Source organism: Pseudophryne corroboree, chromosome 9, assembly GCF_028390025.1.
Source record: "Pseudophryne corroboree isolate aPseCor3 chromosome 9, aPseCor3.hap2, whole genome shotgun sequence".
NCBI lineage: Eukaryota > Metazoa > Chordata > Amphibia > Anura > Myobatrachidae > Pseudophryne > Pseudophryne corroboree.
In genome coordinates this window covers 97,696,362-97,709,708 of record NC_086452.1, presented here as the reverse complement: position 1 = coordinate 97,709,708, position 13,347 = coordinate 97,696,362, and the positions used below count along the sequence as shown (strand labels likewise).

Here is a 13,347-nt window from a genome sequence, read left to right as displayed (position 1 = left end):
TGTGCTGGCAAACTCTCCCTCTGTCTCCCCAAAGGGCTAGTGGGGTCCTGTCCTCTATCAGAGCATTCCCTGTGTGTGTGCTGTGTGTCGGTACGTGTGTGTCGACATGTATGAGGACGATGTTGGTGAGGAGGCGGAGCAATTGCCTGTAATGGTGATGTCACTCTCTAGGGAGTCGACACCGGAATGGATGGCTTATTTAGGGAATTACGTGATAATGTCAACACGCTGCAAGGTCGGTTGACGACATGAGACGGCCGGCAAACCAATTAGTACCTGTCCAGGCGTCTCAAACACCGTCAGGGGCTTTAAAACGCCCATTTACCTCAGTCGGTCGACACAGACACGGACACTGACTCCAGTGTCGACGGTGAAGAAACAAACGTATTTTCCATTTGGGCCACACGTTACATGTTAAGGGCAATGAAGGAGGTGTTACATATTTCTGATACTACAAGTACCACAAAAGAGGGTATTATGTGGGGTGTGAAAAAACTACCTGTAGTTTTTCCTGAATCAGATAAATTAAATGAAGTGTGTGATGATGCGTGGGTTTCCCCCGATAGAAAATTATTGGCGTTATACCCTTTCCCGCCAGAAGTTAGGGCGCGTTGGGAAACACCCCTTAGGGTGGATAAGGCGCTCACACGCTTATCAAAACAAGTGGTGTTACCGTCTCCAGATACGGCCGCCCTCAAGGAGCCAGCTGATAGGAGGCTGGAAAATATCCTAAAAAGTATATACACACATACTGGTGTTATACTGCGACCAGCGATCGCCTCAGCCTGGATGTGCAGCGCTGGGGTGGCTTGGTCGGATTCCCTGACTGAAAATATTGATACCCTTGACAGGGACAGTATTTTATTGACTATAGAGCATTTAAAGGATGCATTTCTATATATGCGAGATGCACAGAGGGATATTTGCACTCTGGCATCAAGAGTAAGTGCGATGTCCATATCTGCCAGAAGATGTTTATGGACACGACAGTGGTCAGGTGATGCAGATTCCAAACGGCACATGGAAGTATTGCCGTATAAAGGGGAGGAGTTATTTGGGGTCGGTCCATCGGACCTGGTGGCCACGGCAACAGCTGGAAAATCCACCTTTTTTACCCCAAGTCACATCTCAGCAGAAAAAGACACCGTCTTTTCAGCCTCAGTCCTTTCGTCCCCATAAGGGCAAGCAGCCAAAAGGCCAGTCATATCTGCCCAGGGATAGAGGAAAGGGAAGAAGACTGCAGCAGGCAGCCCATTCCCAGGAACAGAAGCCCTCCACCGCTTTTGCCAAGTCCTCAGCATGACGCTGGGGCCGTACAAGCGGACTCAGGTGCGGTGGGGGGTCGTCTCAAGAGTTTCAGCGCGCAGTGGGCTCACTCGCAAGTGGACCCCTGGATCCTACAAGTAGTATCCCAGGGGTACAGATTGGAAATTCGAGACGTCTCCCCCTCGCAGGTTCCTGAAGTCTGCTTTACCAACGTCTCCCTCCGACAGGGAGGCAGTATTGGAAACAATTCACAAGCTGTATTCCCAGCAGGTGATAATCAAAGTACCCCTCCTACAACAAGGAAAGGGGTATTATTCCACACTATATTGTGGTACTGAAGCCAGACGGCTCGGTGAGACCTATTCTAAATCTGAAATATTTGAACACTTACATACAAAGGTTCAAATCAAGATGGAGTCACTCAGAGCAGTGATAGCGAACCAGGAAGAAGGGGACTATATGGTGTCCCTGGACATCAAGGATGCTTACCTCCATGTCCCAATTTGCCCTTCTCAAGGGTACCTCAGGTTCGTGGTACAAAACTGTCACTATCAGTTTCAGACGCTGCCGTTTGGATTGTCCACGGCACCCCGGGTCTTTACCAAGGTAATGGCCGAAATGATGATTCTTCTTCAAAGAAAAGGCGTCTTAATTATCCCTTACTTGGACGATCTCCTGATAAGGGCAAGGTCCAGAGAACAGTTGGAGGTCGGAGTAGCACTATCTCAAGTAGTTCTACGACAGCACGGGTGGATTCTAAATATTCCAAAATCGCAGCTGTCTCCGACGACACGTCTGCTGTTCCTAGGGATGATTCTGGACACAGTCCAGAAAAAGGTGTTTCTCCCGGAGGAGAAAGCCAGGGAGTTATCCGAGCTAGTCAGGAACCTCCTAAAACCAGGAAAAGTGTCAGTGCATCATTGCACAAGGGTCCTGGGAAAAATGGTGGCTTCTTACGAAGCGATTCCATTCGGCAGATTTCACGCAAGAACTTTTCAGTGGGATCTGCTGGAAAAATGGTCCGGATCGCATCTTCAGATGCATCAGCGGATAACCCTGTCTCCAAGGACAAGGGTGTCTCTTCTGTGGTGGCTGCAGAGTGCTCATCTACTAAAGGGCCACAGATTCGGCATTCAGGACTGGGTCCTGGTGACCACGGATGCCAGCCTGAAAGGGTGGGGAGCAGTCACACAAGGAAAAAATTTCCAGGGAGTGTGATCAAGTCTGGAGACTTCTCTCCACATAAATATACTGGAGCTAAGAGCAATTTACAATGCTCTAAGCTTAGCAAGACCTCTGCTTCAAGGTCAGCCGGTATTGATCCAGTGGGACAACATCACGGCAGTCGCCCACGTAAACAGACAGGGCGGCACAAGAAGCAGGAGGGCAATGGCAGAAACTGCAAGGATTCTTCGCTGGGCGGAAAATCATGTGATAGCACTGTCAGCAGTGTTCATTCCAGGAGTGGACAACTGGGAAGCAGACTTCCTCAGCACGACCTCCACCCGGGAGAGTGGGGACTTCATCGGGAAGTCTTCCACATGATTGTGAACCATTGGGAAAGACCAAAGGTGGACATGATGGCGTCCCGCCTGAACAAAAAACTGGACAGGTATTGCGCCAGGTCAAGAGACCCTCAGGCAATAGCTGTGGACGTTTCTGGTAACACCGTGGGTGTACCAGTCGGTGTATGTGTTCCCTCCTCTGCTTCTCATACCTAAGGTACTGAGAATTATAAGACGTAGAGGAGTAAGAACTATACTCGTGGCTCCGGATTGGCCAAGAAGGACTTGGTACCCGGAACTTCAAGAGATGCTCCCAGAGGACTCATGGCCTCTGCCGCTAAGAAGGGACTTGCTTCAGCAAGTACCATGTCTGTTCCAAGACTTACCGCGGCTGCGTTTGACGGCATGGCGGTTGAACGCCGGATCCTAAGGGAAAAAGGCATTCCGGAAGAGGTCATTCCTACCCTGGTCAAAGCCAGGAAGGAGGTGACCGCACAACATTATCACCACATGTGGCGAAAATATGTTGCGTGGTGTGAGGCCAGGAAGGCCCCACGAAGAAATTTCAACTCGGTCGATTCCTGCATTTCCTGCAAACAGGAGTGTCTATGGGCCTCAAATTGGGGTCCATTAAGGTTCAAATTTCGGCCCTGTCGATTTTCTTCCAGAAAGAATTGGCTTCAGTTCCTGAAGTCCAGAAGTTTGTCAAGGGAGTACTGCATATACAACCCCCTTTTGTGCCTCCAGTGGCACTGTGGGATCTCAACGTAGTTCTGGGATTCCTCAAATCACATTGGTTTAAACCGCTCAAATCTGTGGATTTGAAATATCTCACATGGAAAGTGACCATGATGTTGGCCCTGGCCTCGGCCAGGCGAGTGTCAGAATTGGCGGCTTTGTCTAACAAAAGCCCATATCTGATTGTCCATTCGGACAGGGCAGAGCTGCGGACTCGTCCCCAGTTTCTCCCTAAGGTGGTGTCAGCGTTTCACCTGAACCAGCTTATTGTGGTACCTGCGGCTACTAGGGACTTGGAGGACTCCAGGTTGCTAGATGTTGTCAGGGCCCTGAAAATATAGGTTTCCAGGACGGCTGGAGTCAGGAAAACTGACTTGCTGTTATCCTGTATGCACCCAACAAACTGGGTGCTCTTGCTTCTAAGCAGACGATTGCTAGTTGGATGTGTAGTACAATTCAGCTTGCACATTCTGTGGCAGGCCTGCCACAGCCAAAATATGTAAATGCCCATTCCACAAGGAAGGTGGGCTCATCTTGGGCGGTTGCCCGAGGGTCTCGGCTTTACAACTTTGCCGAGCTGCTACTTGGTCAGGGGCACACCCTGGCTGAGGAGGACCTGGAGTTCTCTCACTCGGTGCTGCAGAGTCATCCGCACTCTCCCGCCCGTTTGGGAGCTTTGGTATAATCCCCATGGTCCTGACGGAGTCCCCAGCATCCACTTAGGACGTCAGAGAAAATAAGAATTTACTTACCGATAATTCTATTTCTCGTAGTCCGTAGTGGATGCTGGGCGCCCATCCCAAGTGCGGATTGTCTGCAATACTTGTACATAGTTATTGTTACAAAAATCGGGTTATTATTGTTGTGAGCCATCTTTTCAGAGGCTCCGCTGTTATCATGCTGTTAACTGGGTTCAGATCACAGGTTGTACAGTGTGATTGGTGTGGCTGGTATGAGTCTTACCCGGGATTCAAAATCCTTCCTTATTGTGTACGCTCGTCCGGGCACAGTATCCTAACTGAGGCTTGGAGGAGGGTTATAGGGGGAGGAGCCAGTGCACACCACCTGATCCTAAAGCTTTTACTTTTGTGCCCTGTCTCCTGCGGAGCCGCTATTCCCCCCATGGTCCTGACGGAGTCCCCAGCATCCACTACGGACTACGAGAAATAGAATTATCGGTAAGTAAATTCTTATTTTCCATTTTATATATATATATATATATATATATATATATATATACCCATAGGCAAATGCAGGGGGGGTTCCAGTTGCACGGAAACTCCCTCCTCAATGGTATATAATATGATTACTAGAGATGCCACCACATCATGCAGTTTAAAGGACAGAGCAGAGCTGCTGCACATGGCCAGTGGTAGCAGCTTCTTCTACCAAGTTTTCTGTGTGTGTGGATCCTGAGGTGTCCCCAATCAGTGCTCTGGACTAGAGAGTAGCTACCATGAAGTAGAGACAGGAGCCTTACCATGAGGTGGGAGAATGTGTTCTTAGAAAATACAGTTCTGTCTCCTACTGGTTCTATTATGCTTGTATATTTATGTATTATGGAATGTTTAACCTTCCATAGTGTTAAATATTAATACTGTATACTATACAGTATCCAGTGTATAAATGGACCAATGTTTACATTAATGTCCAGAGTAATTACTAGGTTCTTCTGCTACTCTCGCACTTGCTCCAATGTTCCGCAGAGTGGGAGATTGTGGACTGCATTTGGAAACCCCCCTCTAGAAATCCTGCGTTTGCCACTGCTACCTGTATAAAAAAAAAAAGCTGTGTTTTAATAACCGTAGCCTTTGCACAAATCTCCATTCTAGAAGTAGAGTAGTTTTCTGATGACTAGTACCAAGGGATTTGGTCGCTTGGTAAATTGTCATCTTCTTGTCTCTGGATAAATAAATATGTATGTAATAAAAAGCAAAACAGCATGAGAAACACTTACTGAAGTTTTGTAAACCCTGTAACAGGATTTTTATTGTACATTAATCTCTTAGTGTTTCATTAGGAAAATATAGAAAGGGAGACAAAAAACAATTGTGTGCCTTTAATAAGCCATAAAGACAGACTTTTGAATGCCTTTAATCATGATCTGTATGTAGGGTTATTTAGAGCCGGGGTCGGCTACTCGGCCCATGAAGATAATAGCATTGATTGCAACTTCTCGGATGAAGACCAGGAAAGGCCTGTTGGCTCTAAATGAGACCCGTACTGGATTAAATGAGCGTCCCGCCATAAGAATAGAAGTAGCTGCTGAAGCCTCGCTACCTTCCTCGTTGACCTGGGGTAAAAACACGTATTAGTTACAGTTTAGTAAAGACAAGCCACAGTTCTTCCATCTAGTTTATAATTAGGCCCCTTGAGTCATTTCTCTCCTCCCCCTAGTGCAGAGGTTCCTAATCTCTGCTATTACAGTCCAGGTTTTGAGGATATCCATGCTTGAGCAGAGGTGACTTAATGTGTACCTCAGTTATTTTGATTTAACCATCTGTGCTGAAGTCTGGATGTCACCAAAATCTGCACTGTTAGTGTGCCTTGAGGACCGGGGTTGGGAATGCCTGGTATAGCGTGCAAAACATTATTTAATACAATCTACCAACTATGTAAAACAATATTTTATCTCTCCCGCAGCCTAACCCCAAACTGTTCCCTCCCACTACCTCCCCCTAGTGCCTACCCTAACTAGCTTTAATACTCGCCTTGGGCATCCGCCGACATTGTGAGAGTTGGGACCCTGACTACATCCCATGTGACATACACAGGTAATATTGAAGCATGTAAGCATAACAGTGGGCTATATTAAACATTTCAGAATAAAATATGCTTTTTGCTGCTACACCTTGATTTAAGACTCGGTGGATATAGAAGTACCTCTTCCCCAGCAACCATTACATGCAGTAAGAAGGACGGAATAGAGCAACCAGCAGTGTTTCCTACCAAGTTTACAGTGTTTGTCTGTGGATCTGAGTGCTCAACATCGCACCAGAGGGAGAGTCTGGTAGGTGACTTACTGCCACCCCAAACCCCCCACTCCCCCCAGATATGGAGAAAAGTCCTGCATTGAGCAGCTGTGAACAAGATGTACAAAAAGATTTCAACTTGATTAAATATGTACAGTATTGGTGCCTTCATATGTTGCTTCTGGTGCAATGTATGCCTGCATGTTGCAAATTTGTGTGCAGGAATTCCAGGCTTCCCACAAGGCAGCACAAGCTGCCACCTAGGGTCCGACGGCCCCAAGGGGGCCCGCCTGCTGCCTGATGTTTTTTTTCTTTAATTCTCAAACTGTAGGGAGAACAATAAGTTCTCCCTAGCCCAGGATCAGAGTTCATGTGGTTCTCCTGATTTTGGGAGAACCGCATTATGGAGTGGCTGGTGCTTGGTGTCTAGCAGAGTATCCTGCTGACAGTGGGGTCAGAGGACCGTGTGCTGAGCTCAGACTGGTGGGGCAGGGGGCGGCGCTACAGCAGCATGTTGTGCTCATCTTTCTCCTGGCTGGCAGTGTGGAAGGGGAGGGAGCTGCTGCTGAGGGCTACAGCATCACAATGGGAGGTACCTCTGTCTATTTGTCCGTCCAGCAGTGTGTATGTCTCCATGCTCCCCCCTCACCAGCTGTGTGTATGTCACCTTGCTCCTCCTTCCCCCACCAGTACTGTGGATGTCTCTATGCCCTCCCATCAGCAGTGTGTATGTCTCCATGCCCTACCTCCAGTAGTGTGTATGTCTCTGTGCCCCCCCTCCCGCCAGCAGTGTATATGTCGCCAGAGCCGGCCCTAGGCATAGGCAAACTAGGCAATTGCCTAGGGCATCTGATATGCCTAGGGGCACAAGCAACTTCTGCTGAATAAAATTATATGCGGCATGCCTATATTCTGTGTTTAGCATTTCATATGCAGATACAGTCGCACACAGTATATAGGCATGCCGCATATCATTTTAATCAGCAGAAGCTGCTTGTGCATCCTAGCCACATAGCAATGCAAATAAGATGCATTTTCATAAAAAATAGGCACCCGATGTTAGCAGAGCTGCCAGTTGACTCACGCCAGGAACTATATGTGTCATTATGTGTATAAGGGCATTAATAATGTGTAACATATGTGTAAGGGGCACTATGTGTGTCATTGTGTGTATAAGGGCACTAATAATGTGCAGCACACAGTATGTGTAAGGGACATTATGTGTATAAGGGCATTAACAAAGTGCAGCATATGTGTAAGGGAAATTATGTGTATAAGGGCATTAATAAGGGTTGGCATAATGTGTAAGGTGCATTATGTTTATAAGGACATTAATAATGTGTGTCATATGCGTAAGGGGCATTACTGTGTGGTATTATGTGTATAAATGTATTACCAATATGTGGCATTATATGTATAAGGTGCTCTACTGTGTGGTCTAACGTATAGAAAGGGCACTACTGTGTGGTCTAATGTGAATAAAGAGCAATATGGTGTGGTGTAATGTGAATAAGGAGCAATTCAGTATGAAGTTATGTGAATGAGGGGCACTACTGTGAGGAGTAACATATATAAGGTAAATTGGTACTACTGTGTGATGTAATGTGAATAAGGGACACTATCGTATGATAAATTGTGAATAAAGTTGCACTACTGTGAGGCATAATTTGAAGTGCCTGCAGAACACAGCAAAACACATACCTTTTTGGGCTGTGCGCCGAATGTACTTATTGTTCTTATTTAAATTACAGGGGGTAGGAGGAAAAAAAAAAAAGGACTGCTATGGGTGGGGGAAAGGGGTGCAGGGTTAGAGGCGGAACTAGTGGTGGTGTTAGGGGGCACCAGCCAAAATCTTGCCTAGGGCATCACATTGGTTAGGGCCGGCTCTGTAATGTCTCCATGTCCCGCTTCCCTCCCAGTCACCGGTCTATGCCTCCAGGTCCTCAGAGTTCCCAGTCACCGGTGTGTATGTCTTGCAAAATATTTTTAGTTTATGTAAACAAAAAAATCTTATTGTAGGTACTGGTGGGGGGCAGAGGGGAGGGCCAGACTAGTAACTTGCCTAGGGCCCCATGAAGTGTAAATCCGGCTCTGATTCCAGGTCAATACCAGTGGTTGATGTGCCAGATCAGGGATGTAAAATCCAGAGTGTGTAGTGACAGGAAGGGTTGGAGACCAGGGATATTATCGGAGGTACTGTACATAGAACACTAAATTAATCCAGCACCAGTATCTCAAGAGCTCAATGAATAATTATTTGAATATCTTATGGTTCCTTTTATTTTATTCTTGTGTCTAATAACACAAATATTTAATTTTTCAGGCGCTATTCTAATGTTTCAAGTCTGAGACCAACATTTTAATAAAGAAAAAGAAGAACAAAGAAAACATTTTTCTGGCTGCACACTGGAACCAATTCAATTATTAAAATGTCTTATTTTTAATGATATGCATTGCGTCAACAAGAGTGGTGAAATATTAGAATATAGTGTAATAGAAAAATAAAGTGTGATAATAAAAACTATAAAAATGTCCGGTCAGTGTTGGTTACTGTGAACTTTTTTCTTATATTCTTAAAGGGGCTATATATTTTAATATTTCACCACTCTTGTTGAAGCAATTTTGATGCCTACCATTAAAAATAAGAGATTGTATTAATTGAATTGGTTCCAGTGTGCATACAGAAAAATGTTTAATTTGTTCTTCTTTTTCTTTATCAAAATATTATCGGAGGTAGTTCTCTGCGTTTCGCTGATGAGGTCATACCTTACCCAGGAGCGACATTGCACATTGACAATGTGTTTCATACTTACTGGAATCTTCCTGCACACAGTTGCACCACAAGGACTTTTTTCACATCTGAACGGGTAATAAAATTAGAGATGAGCGGGTTCGGTTTCTCTGAATCCGAACCCGCACGAACTTCATGTTTTTTTCACGGGTCCGAGCAGACTCGGATCCTCCCGCCTTGCTCGGTTAACCCGAGCGCGCCCGAACGTCATCATGACGCTGTCGGATTCTCGCGAGACTCGGATTCTATATAAGGAGCCGCGCGTCGCCGCCATTTTCACACGTGCATTGAGATTGATAGGGAGAGGACGTGGCTGGCGTCCTCTCCATTTAGATTAGGGTTGAGAGAGAGAGAGAGAGATTGACCTGAGGCTGTGATACTGTAGAAGAGAGTGCAGAGTTTAGTGACTGACGACCACAGTGACCACCAGACAGTGCAGTTGTTTGTTTTATTTAATATATCCGTTCTCTGCCTGAAAAAAACGATACACACAGTGACTCAGTCACATACCATATCTGTGTGCACTGCTCAGCCCAGTGTGCTGCATCAATGTATATATATATCTGACTGTGCTCAGCTCACACAGCTTATAATTGTGGGGGAGACTGGGGAGCACTGCAGTGCCAGTTATAGGTTATAGCAGGAGCCAGGAGTACATAATATTATATTAAAATTAAACAGTGCACACTTTTGCTGCAGGAGTGCCACTGCCAGTGTGACTAGTGACCAGTGACCTGACCACCAGTATATATAATATTAGTAGTATACTATCTCTTTATCAACCAGTCTATATTAGCAGCAGACACAGTACAGTGCGGTAGTTCACGGCTGTGGCTACCTCTGTGTCGGCACTCGGCAGCCCGTCCATAATTGTATATACCACCTAACCGTGGTTTTTTTTTCTTTCTTTATAGTCATACTAGTTACGAGTATACTATCTCTTTATCAACCAGTCTATATTAGCAGCAGACACAGTACAGTGCGGTAGTTCACGGCTGTGGCTACCTCTGTGTCGGCACTCGGCAGCCCGTCCATAATTGTATATACCACCTAACCGTGGTTTTTTTTTCTTTCTTTATACATACATACTAGTTACGAGTATACTATCTCTTTATCAACCAGTCTATATTAGCAGCAGACACAGTACAGTGCGGTAGTTCACGGCTGTGGCTACCTCTGTGTCGGCACTCGGCAGCCCGTCCATAATTGTATATACCACCTAACCGTGGTTTTTTTTTCTTTCTTTATACATACATACTAGTTACGAGTATACTATCTCTTTATCAACCAGTCTATATATTAGCAGCAGACACAGTACAGTGCGGTAGTTCACGGCTGTGGCTACCTCTGTGTCGGCACTCGGCAGCCCGTCCATAATTGTATATACCACCTAACCGTGGTTTTTTTTTCTTTCTTTATACATACATACTAGTTACGAGTATACTATCTCTTTATCAACCAGTCTATATATTAGCAGCAGACACAGTACAGTGCGGTAGTTCACGGCTGTGGCTACCTCTGTGTCGGCACTCGGCAGCCCGTCCATAATTGTATATACCACCTAACCGTGGTTTTTTTTTCTTTCTTTATACATACATACTAGTTACGAGTATACTATCTCTTTATCAACCAGTCTATATTAGCAGCAGACACAGTACAGTGCGGTAGTTCATGGCTGTGGCTACCTCTGTGTCGGCACTCGGCAGCCCGTCCATAATTGTATATACCACCTAACCGTGGTTTTTTTTTCTTTCTTTATACATACATACTAGTTACGAGTATACTATCTCTTTATCAACCAGTCTATATATTAGCAGCAGACACAGTACAGTGCGGTAGTTCACGGCTGTGGCTACCTCTGTGTCGGCACTCGGCAGCCCGTCCATAATTGTATATACCACCTAACCGTGGTTTTTTTTTCTTTCTTTATACATACATACTAGTTACGAGTATACTATCTCTTTATCAACCAGTCTATATATTAGCAGCAGACACAGTACAGTGCGGTAGTTCACGGCTGTGGCTACCTCTGTGTCGGCACTCGGCAGCCCGTCCATAATTGTATACTAGTATCCAATCCATCCATCTCCATTGTTTACCTGAGGTGCCTTTTAGTTGTGCCTATTAAAATATGGAGAACAAAAATGTTGAGGTTCCAAAATTAGGGAAAGATCAAGATCCACTTCCACCTCGTGCTGAAGCTGCTGCCACTAGTCATGGCCGAGACGATGAAATGCCAGCAACGTCGTCTGCCAAGGCCGATGCCCAATGTCATAGTACAGAGCATGTCAAATCCAAAACACCAAATATCAGTAAAAAAAGGACTCCAAAACCTAAAATAAAATTGTCGGAGGAGAAGCGTAAACTTGCCAATATGCCATTTACCACACGGAGTGGCAAGGAACGGCTGAGGCCCTGGCCTATGTTCATGGCTAGTGGTTCAGCTTCACATGAGGATGGAAGCACTCAGCCTCTCGCTAGAAAAATGAAAAGACTAAAGCTGGCAAAAGCAGTAGCACCGCAAAGAACTGTGCGTTCTTCGAAATCCCAAATCCACAAGGAGAGTCCGACTCCAATTGTGTCGGTTGCGATGCCTGACCTTCCCAACACTGGACGTGAAGAGCATGCGCCTTCCACCATTTGCACGCCCCCTGCAAGTGATGGAAGGAGCACCCGCAGTCCAGTTCCTGATAGTCAGATTGAAGATGTCAGTGTTGAAGTACACCAGGATGAGGAGGATATGGGTGTTGCTGGCGCTGGGGAGGAAATTGACCAGGAGGATTCTGATGGTGAGGTGGTTTGTTTAAGTCAGGCACCCGGGGAGACACCTGTTGTCCGTGGTAGGAATATGGCCGTTGACATGCCTGGTGAAAATACCAAAAAAATCAGCTCTTCGGTGTGGAAGTATTTCACCAGAAATGCGGACAACAGGTGTCAAGCCGTGTGTTCCCTTTGTCAAGCTGTAATAAGTAGGGGTAAGGACGTTAACCACCTCGGAACATCCTCCCTTATACGTCACCTGCAGCGCATTCATAATAAGTCAGTGACAAGTTCAAAAACTTTGGGTGACAGCGGAAGCAGTCCACTGACCAGTAAATCCCTTCCTCTTGTAACCAAGCTCACGCAAACCACCCCACCAACTCCCTCAGTGTCAATTTCCTCCTTCCCCAGGAATGCCAATAGTCCTAGATGGGCCCGGTGTTTGTGTCGGCCACTAGGGTCGCTTATCTTACTCACACAGCTACCTCATTGCGCCTCTTTTTTTCTTTGCGTCATGTGCTGTTTGGGGAGGGTTTTTTGGAAGGGCCATCCTGCGTGACACTGCAGTGCCACTCCTAGATGGGCCCGGTGTTTGTGTCGGCCACTAGGGTCGCTTATCTTACTCACACAGCGACCTCGGTGCAAATTTTAGGACTAAAAATAATATTGTGAGGTGTGAGGTATTCAGAATAGACTGAAAATGAGTGGAAATTATGGTTTTTGAGGTTAATAATACTTTGGGATCAAAATGACCGCCAAATTCTATGATTTAAGCTGTTTTTTAGGTTTTTTGGAAAAAAACACCCGAATCCAAAACACACCCGAATCCGACAAAAAAAATTCGGTGAGGTTTTGCCAAAACGCGGTCGAACCCAAAACACGGCCGCGGAACCGAACCCAAAACCAAAACACAAAACCCGAAAAATTTCCGGCGCTCATCTCTAAATAAAATGCCACTAATATACTACACTGAAACTCATCTACCCCAAATAGGTGCAGGAGATAGGAATGAATTTGGCGCCCACTTTACCTATGGTTGACTTAGAATAGGTAGTATCCGGCTACACACCCACTGACCATATCTGTTACATTGTTACAGCCACATACAAATTTGCATGTGATGCAGAATCAGGCCAGTTGCCGGAAAAAACATGGGCCCTCATTCCGAGTTGTTCGCTCGCAAGCTGCTTTTAGCAGCATTGCACACGCTAAGCCGCCGCCCACTGGGAGTGAATCTTAGCATAGTAGATTTGCGAACGAAAGATTAGCAGATTTGCGAATAGACACTTCTTAGCAGTTTCTGAGTAGCTCCACA

The 13,347-nt window shown here is 45.9% G+C and overlaps 1 protein-coding gene across 1 annotated transcript in view; it reads right to left on the bottom strand.

Annotated features, from left to right (window-relative positions):
- Nucleotides 1–5,466: 5,466 nt before the first annotated feature.
- SERPINC1 (serpin family C member 1) overlaps nucleotides 5,467–13,347 on the bottom strand; it is an 85,182-nt gene continuing 77,301 nt past the window's right edge. The window contains exon 7 of the mRNA XM_063939685.1: nucleotides 5,467–5,802. Coding sequence (XP_063795755.1) covers nucleotides 5,626–5,802 — 177 coding nt within the window. The 3' untranslated portion in view covers nucleotides 5,467–5,625. The remainder of the gene's footprint in view (nucleotides 5,803–13,347) is intronic.